This window comes from Bombyx mandarina, chromosome 22 (assembly GCF_030267445.1).
Source record: "Bombyx mandarina strain Sakado chromosome 22, ASM3026744v2".
Taxonomy (NCBI): Eukaryota; Metazoa; Arthropoda; class Insecta; order Lepidoptera; family Bombycidae; genus Bombyx; species Bombyx mandarina.
The window spans coordinates 6484632-6507613 of NC_143228.1; the positions used below are offsets into that span (position 1 = coordinate 6484632).

Consider the following 22982-nt stretch of genomic DNA (forward strand, 5'->3'; position numbering starts at 1 on the left):
TTATTTTGGAGCAGGCTACTGGAACAAGTGGAGCAGATCTCTGATTTCACCTATTACAGACCATCTCTAATCAGGATGATATTTTTCTGCGTGATGCCATAAAAAAAAATGTAAAGGATTTTATAACCTGGTAGCTAAGACTTTTAGGTCAAGTCTTATTCTAATTTTAATGAAAACTTTTTAGATGAAACATGATATTATGAAATGAAATGAAGTTGATTAATGTGAAACATAGCATGAAATGAGATGATATGGGATGAAATATAATCGCAGTAAAATGGTGGTCATTTACTGAGCTAATGTCTCAAATTAACTATCTTCATTTCATTTCACTCCATATTATCATTTTTCATAAAAATAAGAATATAAATTAAAATAAGACTTACCTAAAGTTCTTAGTTACCAGGTCATAAAATCCCTTAGAAAAAAGACTATTATTTATTTACACTTAGAGAGAAGTGAACCTCTAAATTTAATCTTTCTAAATAATTATTATTAACATTTAACAATGAGCTAATATTAACAGAGAATTAAGTCATTTGATTATTATTATTTTGAACTTGTATTTATTATGGGTTATAATTTCTTACTGAATGCACTGAATCGCTTCGACAATTAATAAGTAATGTTCGAATTGCCTGTCAAAAGGATCTTTTATCAAATACAATAATTGTTTCTTTTTATATCTTCAAATATGGAATTACAAGAGCCTACCCCGGAAGCTTTACAAAGAAAATTATATTTCTTATTAGAACAGTTACAAGATATGGCCAGAGAACTGCCTCCGTGAGTTTCTCAAAACTTAAGTAATTAGCTTTACTCTCTTCTCGTCGAGCAGGCAGGTACTATTATATCTTAATGTACAATTTATGTACATTTTTGATTTCTAGTAAATATCAAATGCGGGTACCAATTGAACTCTTATCAGGATTAGCTAACTGTCTATTAAATGACACAATTTTCGAAATAGTCAAAGGCCTAATGGAGATTCAACATGTCACAGAGAAACATTTATTCCAACAAAGACTGCAAGTTATTAATAAGCATACATGTAAGTAATTTAAACAGTGAGGCAACCTAAAGATAATTTTGCTTTTGTGATTTATATATGTTAACTGAAAAAAAAATCTTAAATCATGTGCTGTTAAAAAAGTATTCAAAACTAGGTTGAGAAGTAATACAATTTAGGACATAATAATAATAGTTTTTAATACCACTAAAGCTTCCAAATAAAACATGATATTTTAGTCAATTACATTAGTAATTTAATGAAATAAATTAATTTAATCGATATTTTTTCTTTCTTTTCAAATAAAAAATAAGATGTATACTATATAAACTACTTTTATTTTCATTTTGATTCACTGCAATATCCAAAAGTTAATTAGAAATTTATAAACTGAGATACAGTTTGTATTTATGGATATTTTGACTAGTTGCCTGTGGTCATCTTTCTTGCCTGCCTTGCCTTCAGCTAACAGGTTGATGTCTCAATTATAGTGCTACACTATTGTACTTGTTTACGGTTTCTCAATTTTAATTGTGTTTTGGTGCATTAAAGTATACTCTCTCTCTCTCTCTCTCTCTGTCTTTATATTGCATAACTGTAATTGTAATCAATTGTATTGCCACACATGTATTGAAAGTTAGTAAAAATAATGTGTGAATATTTTTTCCTCATTCAAGCAATATGAAATCTGTTAACCAAAACTAAATTACCTTTACAGTAGAAATACAAAAAATGATAAATAATACAACTGATCCACAACAGCAAGATTTACAAAAGGCCTTACTATTATCAAGGCATAAAGAGGAGATGAAACAAACTGATATGAAATTAATTATGCAACTCGATCAGAAGGTAATGCACCTATGATTTTTTTTGTATTTGCAAACATAGACAAGACGAGAATTTAAGTTGAAATGTTCATAATCTAACATCCTGTGCATGCGAATGAATATCTTGTGGCTTATGCAAATGAACTGTGTGAACTCAAAAATTATTTAAATTATTATAAACTTACAAGAAACTTTGAACAATACAATAAGAGTAAGTTTCAATGCAATTAGTAGTAAGTATAATAGAATACTAGACCTAATAGAATAGAATACTAGAAATAACTTCAGAATATCAGTCACTTTACTAAATTATGAATTATTTATGCAAAAACAATATTTTATTTCAAAACTTGTAAAGTTAAATGGAGGATCAACAGAGCCTTAAAAAAAGAAACTGAATTTTCAAAAACCGAGCTGAAAACTTTTTCCATAGAATGTGGTAAGTTGTTGATTTTTTATAGGCTACTTCCAGGAGCATTATCGTGAAGAAAAAACATGCCCAACTACAGTTTTATGAAGAATTTTATTATTTGCTGCACAAACATATTTTTTACTAAAATAGCATCAAGAATCTCCATCACACTGAGGTCGCCACATTTTAAAGTACTGAAAATACAAAAATGAGCCCTTATTAAGAACTCGTTTGACTGAAAAAAATATTCATACAAATTATAATTACCCTTTTCACTCATAATTCTATAATGCAATGCAGCTTATATTTTATTAGTCAATGAGAAAGGTCTACAATCTGCATCACAATTAATATTTTTTAAACACTTTCAGGTAAGTGATCAACAAGTAACACTAGAAAAGGCCGGTGTCCCTGGATTTTTTGTAACAAACAAACCCATAGAAATTAAAGTGCAGATGTATTTACTCGATTTTATTTTAAGACTTAGTAAGATGGATGTGCCACACAGTGTTTGTTAAGTAGAAGTTTATATATTCAAATGTACAAACAAAGTAAAAGTTATCTCCAATGAAAACACTTGTTTAATTAAAAGATCTAACGCAAATGCATTTCGTTTTGAAAGGACAGCCATAGTAATAAAGTTGTGGTGTTTCTGCTTGGTGTCTGTGGGCTTAGGTAGCTACACGTAACATCAAATGGGTCGTATATAATAATAATAATAAAAATACAAAGTGTAAGAATTTGGACCTGTAAATTACAATTGTAATTAGTGGATGCAAGATAGTAAATTTGCGATATGCAGACGATACGACCTTTGTTTGCGTCTGGTGCTCGGCACAATAATATGGAAGAACTACTTGTCAAAAGTACGCAGTAAGCGCATAAGTCAAGAGTTCGGATTGAAACTTAATCGCAGTAAGACCAAAAACTGGTGGTAGGACCTCTTGTGAGTCCGCAAGGGTAGGTAACACCACCCCGCCTATTTCTGCCGTGAAGCAGTAATGCGTTTCGGTTTGAAGGGCAGGGCAGCCGTTGCATTATTACAAGTGAGACCTTAGAACTCATGTCTCAAGGTGGTTATCAGCATTTACGTTGTTAATGTCTATGGGCTCTGGTAACCGCTCAACACCAGGTGGCCGTGAGCTCGTCCGCTTAACAAAGCAAAAAAAAAAAGAGCTCACGACTCATGACAATTACTGTATATCAGAACATAGCCTTCACTGCAACCCCGCACACTTCAGTCTGTTCAATACTGCTATATTTATACTATTTCCACTTCCTACACTAGCGCTATTTTGGAGGAGTCTTCGAGCTATAACTTACTGTTTAAAAGTGGAGACTTTTCCAACCAAAGGGCCACTTTATACAAGATGGTACTCCTTATTTCTATCCTCCATGGTTTTCAGTCTTACATTATTCAAATTATGATAAGTTAACTTATCTTACGAAATATTTTTTGGTTCTAAAGAAATATATTATGTCTTAACATGGCAAAATCGTGTGAACTGGACACCATAAGTAAAACCCGATAGTTACAAAAACACCAGTTTATTACAATAAATAACATGACAATGACATACAGCTTTTTTAAATTACACTTTCATCGAAGAAATTACTAACACAGAAAACGCCTCATTTTGTACACGAAAACAATACAAATTAAACAATTGAACACTTTAATAGGTATTCCTCAACCTGGGAAGTATAAAGTCGGATACCATAAATACCAATTTTATAACTGAATACCTATTTAAAATTTGAATAGGTTACCTAGACGAAAATTATTATACGATATTTTTTTGAATAATTCGTCTAAAAACATGCTTTAGAGATTTGGCCTTGAAAAGAAGTCTAAAAACAAGGGTACCTATATGTGACATTTACAAAAAGTAATTCCGGCAGATTACGCCTTTCAAGTTGTTAATTTATTTAAGTGCTCAGTACAGACACATCTGCAGAAAACACAGCGCTGAAGGTTCGTCTAAATACATTCTGGGTTTTCTAGAATAACTCCGACACGAATTACTACGTGACATATTGCCGAACCATTGTTTACTGCATTTTTCTCCTCGGCAGCTCAAACATGCAGCTTTTGTTGCGAGACAACAGTGAACAAAACGCGATTTCGATTAGAGCGTGGGTCAAAGTAGGTTTTTAATTTTTCAATCTTCAGTGCCACGAATTGACATTGTTCAGCCATAAATTTAAAACATTCGAATTTTACTGTACTCTGTCTCTTTCACATGCATATAAAAAAGCGAGTGAAATAAACAAACCCCTTCGAAATTCGATTATGGAATTCGACCTCAAAGGAAACACGTTCAGAAACGCGTAATACCCTAAAATTTAAAGATATTTGTAATATGTAAAGAAATCATATTAAATAATAAACGTTATTTCAATCTATTCCTGTTCATTTCTATGTCTCGTAATGTGTTCTCACCTCTGAGGTGAGTTATGTGTGCAACAAGAGAGCAAAGTTTGTTGCATCTCATGCTGTCGAGTCCCTCCCTACGCTCAGGACTCAAAATCAGCACTCAAAACAAAAATACACGTCGTCAAATTCCAACTGTTCGGCTTTGTTGGTTTGTAATACTAATCGAATACTATAATTATAATCGATTCGACCCGTACCCATACTGATACACTTTAGATTTACTTTGTGCACAAAAATAGTAGTGACTGTAGTTATCAGCATCAATTTTACTAGAGGGAAATTTTATTGCTTAAATTTGAGTTTTATATTTTTGCTTTCTCTTCTATCCGAAAATTTTCTTAACCGTGAAAAATAGTACTTCACCTAACATAGTACTTACCGACAAATTAATTATGAATTCTTTATATTAATAGTTCATCACATATAATCTTAGGCTAAAAATATGAATAAAAAAATGTGCGTGTCAGCTTCTATACGCGACTGGAGTTTACTCTTCAAGTGTGATTGCCTAAAATAGGAAAAGAGGGTAAATAATTGTATTCCTAAATAATACTGAAAGCATGCATTTAATTTATTTAAATTTTTTATCGTTTCGTTAAGATATACATAAATCATCTTACTTATATAATACACATACATATAAAATTGCCGCCATCTATTGTCAGGTACGCATATTACCATGATAAGAATGTTTTTTAATTTCGAAATATTCTGCTTAGATAGAGCTAACGGAATTAATTTGACGTGTTTAACTAAGATTTACATAATAAAAAGAAAATACTAATCTAATATTTTAAAATTAACAATTATTTAGGTATTTTATTAAATCACTGCTATCTATGTCAAAATTTTGGTACACCAACTCTGTGCAGTAAAATAGAAACGTCAAGTTGAAATTTTACTATATTATGGAGCTTGGCTTATTGAATAGTATACAGTTTAATACTCAGCTATGGGACAATATATATTTTTTTTACTTTAATGAAAAATATTATGCTTTTTATTTGGTCGTGGGAGGATTGGGGAGAATGGGCTTTAAATTAAATCAATCCTTAAAAAGTAAACTCCAATCAATAAAAAAAATCCGTTACAATTCTGTGTTATTTGACAAAATAAATAATACTCCGTAGCCTCTTATATACGTAAAACTATTAATTCAAAATTTAATATGAACTTCTACAAAATTACAGTCGCAATATAAAAAGATAATTCCCTAAATATAAAACGTCACGGCTCGTACGGTACGTTAGTTCTGTCTCTCGAAACTATATCGATAATCAAAATAACATTATAGAAAATAAAGTATTCTAAAATATTTTATATACATTTATGAAAGTCAGTTTTCAGTATATTAGCTAAAAATTCACATTTTTAAACTATCCAGGTATATCTTGGGACATGTTGCATAGTTTGTGCGGTTAAAAATCATGGTCGACATTTAGTTTCGATTCAGCTATCGATTTCATTACATATTAAAAAACACACATTGAACGTTTTGAACGAACAATAAATTGCACACAACTATAATCAAACAATTATTTTTCCTATTTTGCTTACACAGAAAAAAGAAAAAAAATTAAAACAAAATTTAATAAACTACATATACTAACTCAAAACTTTGTTAGATGTTTTACATATTACTATGTAATTAATGAAATTATATTAATTGTGTTATTTCTTTTCAGTTCCGTATGAAGATCCTTGGCTTATCTTTGACATTCCAATAGATTTTTGTAAGAGTACGAAAACTGAAAACATAAAATAAATATTAATATTCATTTAGCTTTTTACTTTCATTTTATATATATACCATAATGGACAGATTACAGAACCTGTGTCTGGGGTCATTCTACATATTTTGTATGGGCTCCGGTAACCTCTTAAAATCAAAGGCCTATGAGATTGTTTTCCAATAAAAAATATTTAACTAGAACTTTACAAAATGCTATTATAGTTTTTTTAGAGAGGTTTAAGGAATCATAAATAGTACTGAACCAGCCCATGTTGGTAGGAGATTGATTATTGATAATAATAAGCGGTAGTCCATAATAATACTTACATGCGGCAAATATGATGCAACCAATTGAGAAATACAAAAGCTTTCCGCTTAACAGAAGACCGAGTAAATAGTACAGCATCGGAGTTAGTGTGATCACCACCCAGCCGAGAGTGTTCAACAGTGAGTATATCCGCGGACGCGACGTGAAAGCCTCAACTCTCTCCACGCCAGATTGTAAGAAGAAATCTCCAGTATTCAAGAATGAGTCTTGCATTTTATCCTGTGTAATTTTTTTGTTTTAATAATATAACATGTGTTTTATATAAATAAATAATAGATTTACACATATCGCACCCTTAAAACATAAATGGCACTATACAAAAAATGCTATTTTTTAGTTAAGTACAGTGTCAAAATGCGTAAGACGAAACGCGCCTAATGCAAAGACCCCTGTAGCTCTAATGCGCTTAATTTTCGCTAGATGTTGCTAGTGTCACTTATGAATTTGTAACAACTTGCACGGTCGGTAATTAATAAACCGGCACTATGCCAGATCGCGACAAGTCACCAGAGGAATCCCTTGTCGAGGTGAGTAAAAAACTGGCAAATTTCGTTAAGTGTCACTTATTAAATAAATATACTTTCGAATATTTACAGTGAGTAAGTGCATAAGTGGCAGTTTGAGTTTAACGTCAGTTATTCAATAACTTTAATTAGGATTTTGTTTTCTGTCTTCTACAAGTCAAAGATAAATTGTTTGAATTTTACCATCTCTGAGCTTGCAAGACATAATACTGAATGTTTTTTTCTGGGACGAATCGCAAGATAACCGTGGAGCAAATGAAATAGGCAGTTGTGTCTTGAAATACTTGCAAAGAAATCTTCTTTAGTTGACAAAAACATAGATTTGTTTTCTATTCAGATAACTGCTGCGGCCAGCAGAAAAATCAATTCATCATCGGTATGTACATCTTGCATAGATGTACATACCGATGATGTGCACTTAACTGAAAAGTAACATCTATAACACACAAGTTTTAAATCCGTGGACACACACAGAACGAAGGAGATGCAGCACATTCAACGATTGAGCAACAAATAAAAATAATACTTAAATCTGGACCCATTTATGTGCCTTCCCAGTACGTAACCGACATCAAGTGCAAAAAAATATGGCACACCATTCAAAGTAAACGAAATGGCTTATAACGATTTCATTGACATTAAACAACTGCCCGTTCCTAGACTGAACAAAAGCGTTGAAATTGAACTTGTAAAGGTGTCTGATATAAAAGTCATCAAAGTGGTGAAAGTTGAAGATAATAAGGTAAAATTTTGTTACAAAACATCCTACGTTGATGATTTCAAAGAACTTAACCTGGGATCTAAAAGAGCCAGTGCAAGGAACCAGAGGACTGAAGAATTGCAACATCTGTATAACCAAAAGTTAGATTTATCCGAAAGAAAGAAGAGTGACGTGAAAAGCCTTCTAGATGCTGGTTTGATACCCAACTTTTACAATTCCTACTTTGACAGATTTGAACTAGGTGGGTAGTGTCCACCCTTTAAAAATGTAGTTGATTAATTATTATTTGTAAGAAGAGGTTTTTGATAGGTGTTTTTTTGTGATCTATTTTACGGATTTTTGTGCGAAAATGTTTTTAAGTTACTGTTACTTTATTAGTATTTTTCTCGGTTCTAGAACTTGATGCTTAAAGACCGAATTGCTAAAAGACGACAGGTTCTTACATAATTCAGTTTTAAATTCAGTTTTACAAGATTTTATAGGATGTACCTACATGATGTTGATACAATATGTTTTTATAATTACTTACGGTTTTTTGTGAAAAACAATATTTTTGAGTTAAGTACCTACTGTAAGTTATAATAAATAATATTTTTGCTGACTCTTGTCATCTAGCCTTATTTATACGTAACTTTTACAGTTCCTACTTTGAAAGACTTTTAACCTTGGTATTTAATTTGGAATACCTCTATTAATTTGTATTGATTAATAAGTAGTAAGAACAAGATTCTATTAAAATGTTAATTATGATAAAATTACGAATTTTATTCAAACACAAATCCTAAGTTTCTGTTTTTTTGACAATACCTTTGTCTAGATTTAGACAGATTTTTTATTATGATTATTTGCGGTAGTTTTGACCTAAAACTGTGAGCGTGTGTCAAATAAATAGTATTCTTTAATATTTCACTAATTATATTGTTTTATTTGTCTCTTTTTTATCATTACAATGTAGGTAAAATAACGACTTAGAGGTCATTAAGCAAAAATTATTGAATAACTATCAAACTATAACCGACACTATACAAAACTTTTTTTTTTAAATGCTTCTCCATTGATAAATAATCAATAATTTTATGGTATGCCACTGGATTCTGAAACAGCGTTAGTTAAACTGTTATTTTAAGCCGATCACGAAGCTTTATTTACATTTTTTATGTTCCATATCACCCATACAATACTTAAAAAAACTTAAAACGGCCATACTGTAAAATGAACATTTTCGTATAGTGTCATTTATATTTTAAGGGTGCGATATGTCAATGTAAAGATATCAGCATAGTAGAAAAGTATACAGTTGTTCAACAAACAGATTTTTCACGGATGCCTGTATAAAGTATTCGTAACATCGGAAATTATAAAATGACAAAATAAACGGGAGATTAAACCATAAAAGCAGTTTTAATACGAAACAGTTAAGCACGGTTTTCTTCTTGTTTTTGACCCGAATTTAATTTTATGCAATCCATAAAATGAATCTAAATCTTTAGGTGTTGATTGATTCTGTAGAATTTTGATAATTGGGCGAACACTAGTACTAAAATGAACGTTTGTATACACGTTTGTCCGGAGTTCTTAAACCATTCATCTGATTTTGATGAAACTGCATAGTTGTTAGCACTCTAGAGCAGTGTTTCCTAGCCTTTTTTGTACCAAGCCCCACTCACTAAAACACACAAACACAGCACATTTCTAAAATTTTTATCCACCCCATACATAAGTTTTAACATTAAAAAATTGATTGGTTCACTTAAGAAACATAAATGATAGGCTTTAGGGAGAAATCACTATGGAATTGTTATCAAAGTACAGTAATTAATATTTCAAAACATATAATAAAAAACTGAAATTCAAAATAATTTTAATACAGATTTTCTATATTAATTTAGTGCGATTGCCCCCCATTATTATCAAATTGCCCCACATTGGGAAACACCGCTCTAGATGGTTTCGGTCATAGTTCCATAAAGCTAGCTATGTGGCGCTAGAGTAGTTTCAAGAAATCAATGTTTTGATACAACTAGCTAGCGGAACGTGACTGGGTTTCACTAGTTTTACTGTAAATGGCATTAGATTACAAACGATCATATGTAATTATTTTCGTTGAAATTCAATATACCTTTGTGACGAAAAGATCGTGCATCCACTTGGTTGCTTCGGCTTCATCCTCCGGTATATTCTCAACCGGTATCCGCTCAATGTACATGTGTGCGTGTACTGGCTTCCCGTATAATAAACTTGTCAGTGTTGGCGGAGTCTGAAAATAGTAATCAATCATAATAAATATATACAAAGAACAATGTAAGGTTGGTAGGTAGGTAGGTAGGTAGGTAGGTAGGTACATAAACTTTTTTTTTGCAAAACTTCAGTCGTGTAATTTAAATTTTAATAATTCAGCTAGAAGCCACCACACCACTTGCGAAGCACTAAAATAAATTTCTCGTTTTAAAGGACAAAAAATTTTCGGCCCAGCTAGTCGTGCTCTCAAGGACATTAATTAAATATCTATAAAAAAAACATTTCATTTCTACATACTTATTATAAAATTTAAGGGCATTTTAATGGTGGGATAATTAAAATCATAAATAAAAAGAAATTACCATGACTAAGCTACATTGATAATATTGAAGGAGTTGCCAAAGGTAAAATATATTTATATTTTAAACAATTCACATTAAATCTTCTTAAAAAAACATTATATTGCAAAAAAATAGCAAAATATATTAACACTAGCGACCCGCCCTCGCTTCGCTTCGGAAACATTAAAGCACACATGAAACAAAAAAAAAAAAAAAAAAGTAGCCTATGTTCATCAGGGACAATGTCGGCTTCTAATGGAAAAAGAATTTTTCAAATCGGTCCAGTAGTTTCGGAGCCTATTCGAAACAAACAAACAAACAAATATTTCCTCTTTATAATATTAGTATAGATATAGATATAGATATTTAATTAATGAATTTTAAAATTAATATAAAAGATTATATCTAAACAAAAATCTATTTTTATACTTTTAAATCCGTAGAATAAATCATTACATGGATGAATAATTATTGATCTTAAGCAAAAAAAAAACTACGCTTGTTTGATGTTTATTGAAGTTTTACATTTGATCAGTCGTTTTCGCATTCGTGCGCATTGTGGATATTATTAAGTGTTTCGTTGCGATATAGCTGCTTATTATATTTTTTTGTAATACAAAGTATAGTAATATAAATAATTTAATAATATAAACTGATGATGATATTAAAGTGTGTGACAGCAGTGTATTGACAGCAAAATCGTATGATATAACCTAATATTCTTTTCTTATTTTTTAAATATCTTTGTATCCCCATGAACAATATTGATTTTAATTTGTTTATAATAAAAGGGATATATAGTCTGTTATATATACTTAATTTCATTACTGTCCTTGAACTTCGTTTAGTGGGCCGTGCATGTATGGAGAGTGGCCCATGTCCTTTATAACCAAAATCTTTTTCAAGATCGAAGTAGAGAAAAATCACAAAAAAAAAACATTTTTATACTACACCACTACAATAAAAAAAAACATAGCAAATAGGTGTACAGTATACACTTTAGCTATGCTTTTTTTTGGCTTAGATTAGTGGTTACCGGAGTCCATAGACATCTAAAACGTAAATGCCGCCACCCACTTTGAGACATGAGTTCTAAATCTCAGTTTTTATAATACAACAGCTGCATAGCTCTTCAAAGCGAAACGCATAGTGAACGTGTGATGAGTATGTATTTCATTAGAAAAATTGGCAAATGCCTGCGGGATTCGAACATCGCTTAATACGAATGCACCGTGCGTTTTGGTCGTTAGGCTAAAACGACTTCAAAATGTATGTACTGTACTTTATTATACATTTCATAAATAATTAGGTACCAGACCCTGACACAGATGCTTATATACGTTTAAATGTATAGATAACTAGCGACCCGCGCTCGCTTCGCTTCGGAAACTGTAATTTATTATTGATTTCTCCACTATTTAATGGATATATAAACCTTCCTCTTCAATCACTCTATCTATTAAAAAAATCGCATCAAAATTCGTTGCGTAGTTAAGATTTAAGAATACATAGAGATATAGGGACAGAGAAAGCGACTTTGTTTTATACTATCTATACTAATATTATAAAGAGGAAAGATTTGTTTGTTTGTTTGTTTCGAATAGGCTTCAAAACTACTGGACCGATTTGAAAAATTATTTTTCCATTAGAAGCCGACATTGTCCCTGATGAACATAGGCTACTTTTTTAATTTTTTTTTCTTTTTTTTTTGGTTTCATGTGTGTTTTAATGTTTCCGAAGCGAAGCGAGGGCGGGTCGCTAGTGTAGTGATAAACACCCAGATAAAGAGCAAACAAACCTGTTCATCACACGAATGTTTGCCCAGTGTGGGAATCGAACCCACGACCCTCGGACGCAACTACTACCTCAGAGGCGCTAACTAGTAACTACCGCACCACCGAGTCAGTCGAGTTATATTTAGCCAACTTTTTCTGTTTTCGTTTAGCCTATGACTTTATTTACTTACCTTACTCTCTTTTTCGAAAGCCAATTGAATATTATAAATAGCCGGTATCTTCCCTCTGAAGAACTGAAGGCTGGTCGTGAAGCCTCTAGTGCGCGGTGTTAGGTGGTGCTTGAGAATCGGCAAATTCTTCTCCTTCGCGAAATTAACAGACGCTTCGTGTTTCGTTTTCGTATATCTTGTACCTTCGGGTGTCAGTAATAGCTGAGGAAGACATGAAAAAATTGTATAACAGTATAATTATATCATTTATTTATTTATTAAGTTGCACCAACAAAGTGATCATCAATACAAAACATTGAAAAATTGACAAAAGTTCATGGCAGATGTCACCTCAATTATAGGTGCAATCGACAGTGCATTAATAACAAAAATAAAAAAAAATCTATTTACATTTATATAACTAAGATTTGATTACATTTGATTGATTGCTTAAATGTTAAAATGTGATAGGTGTATTGATGTCGGATGTTAATGCCATGGTTCTATGGGAAACGATTAAAAACGAATAAATGACGCTATAAAGAAGCAATGTCGTGAAATAAATAGGAATCTTGTAAATTTAATACATCACAAGCTGCAGATTGAGATAGGCATCACACAAAATAAATAAAGTTTCCACCTGATGCCTCAACACACACATGCAAGAATATTCTGTGAACGCGTATATTCAAATACACCATAAAAATAATGATTGATCACCTAATTCGTGTATTCATTAGGGACAGACTACTCTATATACCACGGAGATCTGGCTTGGTTCCGTGATTCCCTATCGAACTCTGTATCGTTAAATATATCATTATTGTTACACGTGAAAATATTGATAGTGAGTAGTTTCGTGATTAGAGTCGGAAAGTGTATATGCTGTTCCGCCAGGGGCAAAGTTCAAGTTTAAACATCGAAGCGATAAAGTATATTCGAGGCGAAATGTAGGTGCAGAAACGTATTGGGGTTTATAGTGGTGCGAATATTGAAATTAGAGAGCGTCAACAGTGTTTTATCCGGTCACTGTCCTCGTCGAACCCGTCGTTTGCGACGAAAGGCTAGACGAGTAAATTAACCCATAGACACAGCCCATTGAGTTTCTCGCCGGATCTTCCCAGTGGGTCGTGTTTCCGATCCGGTGGTAGATTCTGCGAAGCACTACTCATGCTAGGGCCGGTATTAGCATCACTCCGGTTTGAGCCCCGAGAGCTCACCTACACGCTAAGGTAAAGTTGAAGTCGTCGCGACCTAAAAGATAAGACGTCCGGTGCATTCGTATCTAGCGATGCACCGGTGTTCGAATCCCGCAGGCGGGTACCAATTTTTCTAATGAAATACGTACTTAACAAATGTTCACGATTGACTTCCACGGTGAAGGAATAACATCGTGTAATAAAAATCAAACCCGCAAAATTATAATTTGCGTAATTACTGGTGGTAGGACCTCATGTGAGTCCGCACGGGTAGGTACCACCACCCCGCCTATTTCTGCCGTGAAGCAGTTATGCGTTTCGGTTTGAAGGGTGGGGCAGCCGTTGTAACTATACTGAGACCTTAGAACTTATATACCAAGGTGGATGGCACATTTGCGTTGTAAATATCTATGGGCTCCAGTAACCACTTAACACCAGGTGGGCGGTGAGCTCGTCCACCCATCTAAGCAATAAAAAATAAATAAATATCCTCTCAAGGCTATCAGCATAGGTAAGTTAAAAAAAAAGAAAGTGTTTTATAGCTTGTTAAATCCGACTGAGAACTCTTGATGAACCATGCGTTTCGATAAAATCACTGCACAGTTTTAACCGACGTCTCATCTCGTCACAATGTCCTTCAATGGACCGTTGATTGTGGAACATTTATTTATTAATTTAATCATGTTTCATTATAGCATCGAATGCAATTTTATCATTGCACGTTATCGAGCGTGGTCATCAGCAAGCGCAGTCGTGCTTACACGCAAAAATGTGCAATTAGCAACAACACCTTTATCAGTGGCACGCTGATAACACACATAAATCTCATTATACGTAGCAAATGAATTCAGATAACGTGTTACGTTCTAATGGAATGATATCGTCAATAAACGATAGGTCAATGACTCACCCAAACAGGATCCGGATAGTCGCAAAGTTCAGATATTTGCTTCTTGATAATTTCCTTATCTTTTTCAAAAGATCTTTCTAGAAATACGAATTCTGAAAATTTCCACATCCAGCCAATCGGGGGCAGATACTGGATTGATTTCTTAGCATAAGCTTTACAGTTCTAGAAACAAAACAAATGAAAAATTCCTTATTTTATTTCAATAAGTAGCTGTTTGTTGTGACTCTCTCTTTCCTTACACATCCAATTGTTTATTTATTACTGTGAGGTAAATGAAAAATACATTTAATGTTAAGTTCTATATTTAGAACGAAGTCTGTAGATTTATTTTTCTCGGTGAAAATAATATATAAGTACATATATACCACAAAATAAATACTAGCATCGCATAGCAAAATTATAATTTGCGTAATTACTGGTGGTATGACGTCTTGTGAGTCCGTACGGGTAGGTACCACCGCCCTGTCTATTTCTGCTGTGAAGCAGTAAATGTCACCGGTAAGAACTTTTGTATGGCGGCAAAAAGTATAAAATTTAGACGCCTTATTTATGTGCCTGATGTGCAAAATTTAAATAATCCTTTTTTTTATCCTGGCGATCAAAGTCAGAGTATTACGTCAAAGTAAACGAATTGTTTTATTGTTATTGGTGGTTCATACGAATATTAATTTTCAAATGAAATTCGAAGTAAGTGTAAATAACATTGAAATATTTCATTACATAGATACAGGCCGAACTAATAAAAACGTGTTGAAATAATCACGCACTCTCGCATCTGGATCAAATGATATTAACATAATTATCATTCGATAAGAAACGGAACAATATAATCAATTAGTCCATTAGTTAGGTTAGTTACATCTCTGTTTCTACTTTGAATCACCTCATGCGTAATCACATAAATCACACTTCAGTTTGTTGTTACGCAATGCAACTGAGGCTTCCATTTCATGGCCGATGTCGGTTTTCTACAAGAGAAACCGCTTAGTACCCCATAGGACCAATCTATACTAATATTATAAAGAGGAAAGATTTGTTTGTTTGTTTGTTTCGAATAGGCTCCGAAACTACTGGACCGATTTGAAAAATTATTTTTCCATTAGAAGCCGACATTGTCCCTGATGAACATAGGCTACTTTTTTTAAATTTTTATTTTTTTATTTTTTGGTTTCATGTGTGTTTTAATGTTTCCGAAGCGAAGCGAGGGCGGGTCGCTAGTAGGACATAAAAACCCGTCTATCATCTTTAAAGAAAACCAACAGCCTTAGGATTTTTTTTACTACAGGATTTAATTTAAGTTTATTTAAAACTAGGTGAGTCCCGCAATGTTACCCGCGGTTGTTGTAGTACCGCAGGTAAGGCCGCGGGGCGAAGCTAGTCTTCGCGTAAGTTACTCCTTATATCATCAGCTACCTATCAGTGAAAGTCTCTTCAAAATCGGTCCAGCCGTTCCAGAGATTAGCTGGAACAAACAGACAGACAGACAAAAATTGTAAACATGTTTTTTTTTTAAACGTTATTGCGTAACCAATAGTTTACGAAACAAAAAAAGTCAATCAGCATTTAATAGAGTTTTAATATTGGCTTAAGCTCAATGACCTTCCGTTTTCGACGTAAGGATGACGCATGTCATATCTTGTAAAAACACACATACAAGTACAAGCACTTGCGGGCACAAATGCAAGTATCGTCTTGATACTCAGCTATATTATCCATACATATAAATAAAATTGGAGTGTCTGTTTGTAATATTGAAATAGCCGCTTTTTCTACATGCATATAAATATAAATATATATATGCGGTACATACACCAAAATAACATTTTTTACAATGTTTGTCTGTCTGTCTGTTTGTTCCAGTTAATCTCTGGAACGGCTGGACCGATTTTGACGAGACTTTCACTGATACGTAGCTGATGATATAAGGAGTAGCGTAGGCTACTTTTTATAGATTAGCTTTGCCCCGCGGCGTCACTCGCGGTACGACAACAAGCGCGGATAACGTCGCGAGACTCAGCTACCTATTAATAATAAAATTTAATGTTTCCGAAGCGAAGCGAGGGCGGGTCGCTAATATTAAATATGTTTACTTTCATTTTTATTGAAGTGACTCAAAGTAACTTGATATGTACGTTAACGTGTCATTTTCTCAAATTATTGAGCTATAAGAAACGATAATCTTATTTACTTTGACGTTAAGGTACATACTAATGCCACAATATTATATTATTTAGCGGTCAAATTCATTATCAGTGATTACTGATTTGTCGTATCACGGCCATAGATAGTAGGGATAGGATAAATGACTGATGATTGATTAATAAGTTGCACGAGATCGAAGTTACATATTAATACGCTTTTATTAGCTTCAGACGTATGTATGTTAGTATGTATGTTTGTAACGGAATCTATGAACATGATTTTGACCCCCTTCAAAACGTCGGATTAACTCGAAATTTGGTATACTTATTAAGGACCGATGCATGATGTCAATAGTTATAGATATTTTATGAACAGACATGAGTAGAAGGGTTGCTTTGATAATATCCTGAAAAACACCCCACGCTTTTTTACAATGAAATCATTTTTTCTTACACTATTATTAATTAAAATTTATCAAAATTTATTTTTTATTTTTTAGTTGGATTTTCTATAAAAGCGTATTTTAGTTTTAGTTTTTTTAAACTATTATTTATTTTTAGATTATCAAATGTGAAATATTGGGATAGGACAGTTTCGTGAATATGCATAAAAATCTAGAAATGTAATGTCCATTTCTTTACTAGTAACCGCAAAGGGTCCGTTAAACGCCATCGGCACTCATCATCAGATTAACAATACTATATTTATTATTGTATCGTCATCTGGATTACACATACTTGACTTTTATACTCGATTTTTTTTAAATGTAATATTAAATTACCGAAGCGAAGCATGTTAAAATTGTTTTCCAAGATTTATTTACCCAGTAAATTACAAGTAACAAGCGTGTATACTAAACTGAAAAAGTAACATATTGATGTATATTAAATTAGAAATTTTGCACTCATATTATATAGAAGAGATATATATATGTATTATATAAAATATATAGAAGATATCGATATCTTATCATAGAAAAATATTTAGAACTTGAACACTAACAAAAAGGGTAATTTTATTAAAGTTTTAGCTTCGATTTAATATTATCATTAATATTATCTTCAATATTTCTAGTGGACTATGATTGAGGAGGAGATTTGACTAGACACAATAAATTGTAAGCAAGGATTTTACGTAGAAGTAAAACTATTTTATGAAACAACCAAATTATTACTTAAATATTAAAATAAATAATAGCTTACGCCTAGAACGCCGATTCCATCACAGAATTGCCATCCCATCAACCAATCTATTTCATAACTGTGGTTCATAATTAAATATCCATGTTCTTTTCCATAAAACTTTTCGTATTCATCTTTTTTTACATATAACGACATGGTTGACCCAGCCCACCATTCTGCCATGAATACTAATTCTGAAAATATGAAAATCAATTTATAAAACACAATAGAAAACAATAATAATTCAATAACAAAATTTACTAAACACTCACGACTGTAAAATGAATATGAAAGATAATAATTTATTTGCCTATACAATTTTTTGTTGAACGGTTTAAGTCCAAAGTATAAAATCGCTTGTACAAAGTTCAACAGCAATCCAGATGTGAAATACGAAATAGCGAAACACAGATGGACGATCGTCGATTGCTTTAACATCTTCAGATTTATCATTTTGCTTCTTTTCGTAATTTACACTGGCAGTCATGAATCCTAAAAAAGATGAAAACCTTTATTATCAAAAAACATGGCGAGAAGTAAGTGGTGTCACCTGCGATAGGAGGATGCCCGTTAAGCTCAAGGGTATGATCTATAAGACCATAATAAGGTCTGTTCTTATGTATGGCAGCGAAACATGGGCGGCAACCAAAAGGAACGTGCATACCATTCAAGTTTCTGAAATGAAAATGCTGAGGTGGATGTGCGGCATGACTAGGCTCGATAAAATCCGCAACGAGTACGTGCGTGGAAGTCTAGGTGTACGGGACATCGCCGACAAGATGCAGGAGAGTAGGCTGTGATGGTATGGTCACGTGAAAAGGAAGCCGCCTGACTACGTCGGAAATTTGGCACTACTGCTCAACCTCCCCGGTCGGAGACCTAGAGGTAGACCCAAGACAAGGTGGAGGGACGTAGTGCTGAAAGACAAGAGAGAATGCAATGTTGCTGACGAGGATGTCGAAGACAGAGCGAAGTGGAGGAGTAAAGTCAGGAAAGCTGACCCTACCACCATGTGGGATAAATAGCTGGGAAGAGAAAGAGAGAGAGAGATTTCCTATCTAAGATTGAGGATATTTTATATAATTAGAATTTTAAATCGAAAATTACTCTTTTTTTTTATGGAATGACTATTAGTGCCCGGAGGCTTTTCCAGTTTGACCAGAACAGGTGGACGTCAGTGGTATCAGCCTGGAGAGGTGAAATTTGCTTAAAAGCTGTTAGCGAATGCATTTATACTACCAGATCGGAATCGCGACCCGCTGAAAAGATACTGCGAGAAACTTAATGAGCTGACGTATGGATTAGGATTCACCTGCAACTCTTCGATGAGTTCGACGAGTACGATACCACGGTCTTTAGCCTGCTTCTAATGCTAGAACTGTAGGCGTCTAACAACAACGTTACTCGATGGGATGGATCTATAAGGATATGTCTGGGGCGTCACCGGTAACTGGCTCGTGTGTGAGACGGAGTCCTGGGATAGTCAGCGGCGGTCACGATAAGGCGGTTTTCTTGACGCTTGGCTTTATCGAAGTACCTTTCCGACACTGACTTCGGGTATTTTCTGATGGATTCATGGCCGTTTGTCGTGAAAATCAACGTTGCTCACGAACCACGGCGCTGCAACGGCTATTCCGCAAAAACGAGATTTAAGGAATTGAGGGGTCTGTGGGTGCGGGCGGCATGTAGGAAAATGGCATTGGCATTCATTATGTTTCGTTTGCAAGTTTTGTAGTATCTAAAGTATATAAAGGGTAAACGCAATGCAGTGGCGGACGGACTTTGTGTGGTCGGAATGTCAAGAGTGTATCAAGGATGACTTGATGGATGGATGTACTTGACCCCTACCAAGCGGGTATTGATTGACCGAAGAGGGTGATCGGGGTGCAAAATTCCTACGTCTAATTCGGGAGGAGATTCAATTCTTCGGTTTGGTTGTGCCGCTGATTGTTGACGTCTATGAGCGACGCTAACCTGCCCACAGAAGCGATAAAAAATACTTCCGTCAACGCGTTAGGTGATGGTGAGTCGCATATGGTTTGAATCGACTAAAAAACCCCGTTTCGCTCAACAAACCAAGGTGACGACTGACATGTTTTGTGCGGAGAACATATCTCCCCTCCTTCTGTCCGTGCTGTACGTCAAACGATGGATGGCCTCTCGGCTAGTGAACCAGCACACAAATAATGACTAATGTCATTGTTTGTTCATCCATAATCTTTTTATAGATTGATATTACTTTATTTAAATGTTATGTAGCTCTGTAGGAATATTAATTAGGTCTGTTTAATTTTAATGTGTACTTATTCGTATATCAGTTACTTAAATGTATCCATATATTCAGAGTTAGCTTCAATTTATTATTGTAAAAAAGGCTAATTTACATAAGGGAGGCCTGAGAAGGATGTGATTTGTTATTTGTTAATGAGTTAGGGGGCAGTTATTTTCTCTATGCCTATGTTTTTTTTTTTTTTCCTACCTAAGCTGATAGCCCTAGGGGCTATGTTAGCGTAACCCTAACTTTAGTAGGTGAGCTCACGGGGCTCAAACCTGATGACGTTGCTAACACGAACCCTAGCAAGAGCCGTGCTTCGCAGAATCTACCACCGGATCGGAAACGCGACCCACTGAGAAGATCCGGCGAGAAACTCAGTGGGCTGTGTCTGAGAGTTAATTTACTCGTCGAGCCCTTCGTCGCAAGCGACGGGTTCGACGAGAACGGTGACCGGTGCTTGAAGTACCTAAAAGCACCGTTAGTGGATCGGGAGGATCCGAGATGACGTGTTTTGGGCGACGTCAACTGCTTTCCATTCTGTCCGCAGGATCGGGAATGTAGTTACCGGCGGCCACGATGAGAGGGTTCTCGTGTCGTGCCGCTTTATCGAAGTGGTGCCTATGATATTGACTTATGCAGACAATTTTCCAGATCTAAGATCTGGGTTTAAGTTGATCTTTTCATATATGTGTCAGTATCTTGTAATCAATACTTTCATTGGTTAACGAGTTATTGTCTGCTTTCTTAGGCAATAAAAACACCCCAAAATACCCATGACATGAAACAATACAAAATATTTTTAGACATTTAAATTATTGACACATGAAAATTAACAGATATAAAAAATAAACTGATACAGGTGCAGGGCATGTTTTTCCACTAGCTGCCTTCCTTTTGAGTTATATTTTTTTGAAATATTTACTTCCTTAAATATGTGTATATATTACTCAGCTTAACAAGTTATTTTAGGCTGCATTAATGATTCCCATGGGCCACTGCATAAATAGTAAATGTAAATGGTCACAACAAATACACAGCTGGCAAGTAATGGTAATCTTACTAGACAAAATTGAAGTTAACCTTTATGAATGTTATTTTTTTTCAAATATCACTTTATCAGCACTTGGCTCATGATAATTTACCTAAACATAATATCATTGAACATGAACACTTTGATAGCAGAGTCCACATGTATTGGACATTTAGTTTAGTGTTATATAGTTTTAGGACCACAAATGGTTGAAGATGTTACATCACTATAACATTTATTAAACTATTTTTTTCATTTACATCAACTTATTATTGTGACAAATATGCTACTCTGGGTTTAAAATTTTATATCCCAGTAGATACACTGAACATTAACATTTTACAAAAAATGGACAATTATGAGAAGAGCTCAAGATAAGAAGGTTTATTATTACTCATGCCAATAAATACAATTCCTGCAATTAAACTTGTCCCTTTTATAAAATAAACTCTGGTGTTCTTTCAAATTTAAAAACAGTATCACACAGAGAATCCATATTAACAGTACCCGACAGGTATCAAACTTTGAAAATTGGCTAAATCTGAAAAAAGTTGTAACATTTACTCATTAACTTATCTTAGAATTCGTGAATTTATAGAAGATTTTCACAAATGTTCACATTAATTTGTTGTACGCATTGAACTGTACACTTGAAAATCTAAATCATTAACCTTCCTTATTAGTTAATGAACCATTATGACATGTGTGGTAAGAAGTGCCTTGCCAAAAACAGTTTAGATTAACAGCAATTAGTTGCGTAAAGTTATCTCAACAGTTTACTTTTATGTAATAAACACAATATCATTATTAGCTTGTTTATGAGTACAATACGTGTTTCCAACCTTTTTTTTTTTTACATATATTTCATTTACTTTTCATGAAATTTCCAATTTCCAATTATATTAAAACCTGTTAACTATTTTACCATTAACTGTAAAAGTTTCGGAAAAACTGAATACAAGTTGCATTGCGTTTTTAGAAAAATATATTATCTTGTCCTAAATTTTAGAATGGGATTGTCGAAAAAGTTTTTGCAATAGAATATTGAAATTACCTCGTATCCTAGGACCGTAAGCCGAGGATTTCCAATTGTCGATGTATTTGACTAATTATTCAAATGAAATTCTGAATTTAGACCGGAAAACCGAACTGACACCTAACTCATAATTAAACACAATTAAAATGAAAATCTTTTTTTTTGTCTGCTTGCCCACTCGAATAGACAACGGGAATATAGATCATACAGTAAGGCGTTGAAATTCTCTATCTATAAGAATAAATAGAAGAGCTTCTTGTATGGACTCTGGGACTATGGGCTCTGTTTCGGTTTTCGACATTTTTTGGATATTGATAATTTTATTATAATATATATAAAACAAGAGTAATTTTATTATTGTTACATTTTATCCGATTTATAGAGGTATTTTATTAGAGAGCGATTTAAAGATTGCGACTAAAAATTGCGTCATTTCACGCTCCGTTCCACAGTGAAAACCAAAATTCGTTTATTGTGTAAAAAAGTCAATTTATTTGCTTTAAATCGCATTGTCTATTTTATGTAAAATTATAATAAAGAACACTCTCCCTCTCTATAATTACATAATACAGTTACTGTACAGTGTACACCCTAATTGCACCAAATATAATTTAAGAATATATTAAAATAATAAAATGCATTTAGGTATGTTATTAAAAATACATATTTTTATTTATTCACCTCTACTCTCT

At 33.5% G+C, this 22982-nt stretch overlaps 2 protein-coding genes across 5 annotated transcripts; one reads left to right on the forward strand and one right to left on the reverse strand.

The window, feature by feature from the left end:
• The first annotated feature begins 434 nt into the window (after positions 1-434).
• Positions 435-6436, forward strand: gdl (gonadal protein gdl). Of its 3 annotated transcripts, none has more exons than XM_089736833.1 (4): positions 435-786; positions 891-1051; positions 1728-1861; positions 6374-6436. In XM_089736833.1, exons 1-4 carry the CDS (start codon positions 695-697, stop codon positions 6413-6415), a joined length of 429 nt encoding a protein of 142 aa, XP_089592959.1. In that variant the 5' UTR covers positions 435-694; the 3' UTR covers positions 6416-6436. The 3 variants fall into 3 exon arrangements, with proteins under 3 accessions (XP_089592959.1, XP_028030249.1, XP_028030250.1); XM_028174448.2 differs by lacking the exon at positions 6374-6436 and adding an exon at positions 2623-2825; XM_028174449.2 differs by lacking the exon at positions 6374-6436 and adding an exon at positions 2623-2825 and having other exon boundaries at positions 454-806.
• On the reverse strand, positions 3784-22466 carry LOC114243087 (1-acyl-sn-glycerol-3-phosphate acyltransferase gamma). Of its 2 annotated transcripts, XR_003624680.2 has the most exons (9): positions 22309-22466; positions 18222-18441; positions 17971-18143; positions 14627-14788; positions 12539-12739; positions 10113-10250; positions 6748-6967; positions 6299-6436; positions 3784-5196 (listed from the first exon to the last, which is right to left on the reverse strand). XR_003624680.2 is itself a non-coding variant. In XM_028174454.2 (8 exons), the coding sequence occupies exons 2-8, from the start codon at positions 18400-18402 to the stop codon at positions 6360-6362; spliced, it is 1152 nt and encodes a 383-aa protein (XP_028030255.2). In that variant the 5' UTR covers positions 18403-18441; positions 22309-22466; the 3' UTR covers positions 3784-6359. The 2 variants fall into 2 exon arrangements, 1 of the variants encoding a protein (XP_028030255.2); XM_028174454.2 differs by having other exon boundaries at positions 3784-6436.
• Positions 22467-22982: the final 516 nt, after the last annotated feature.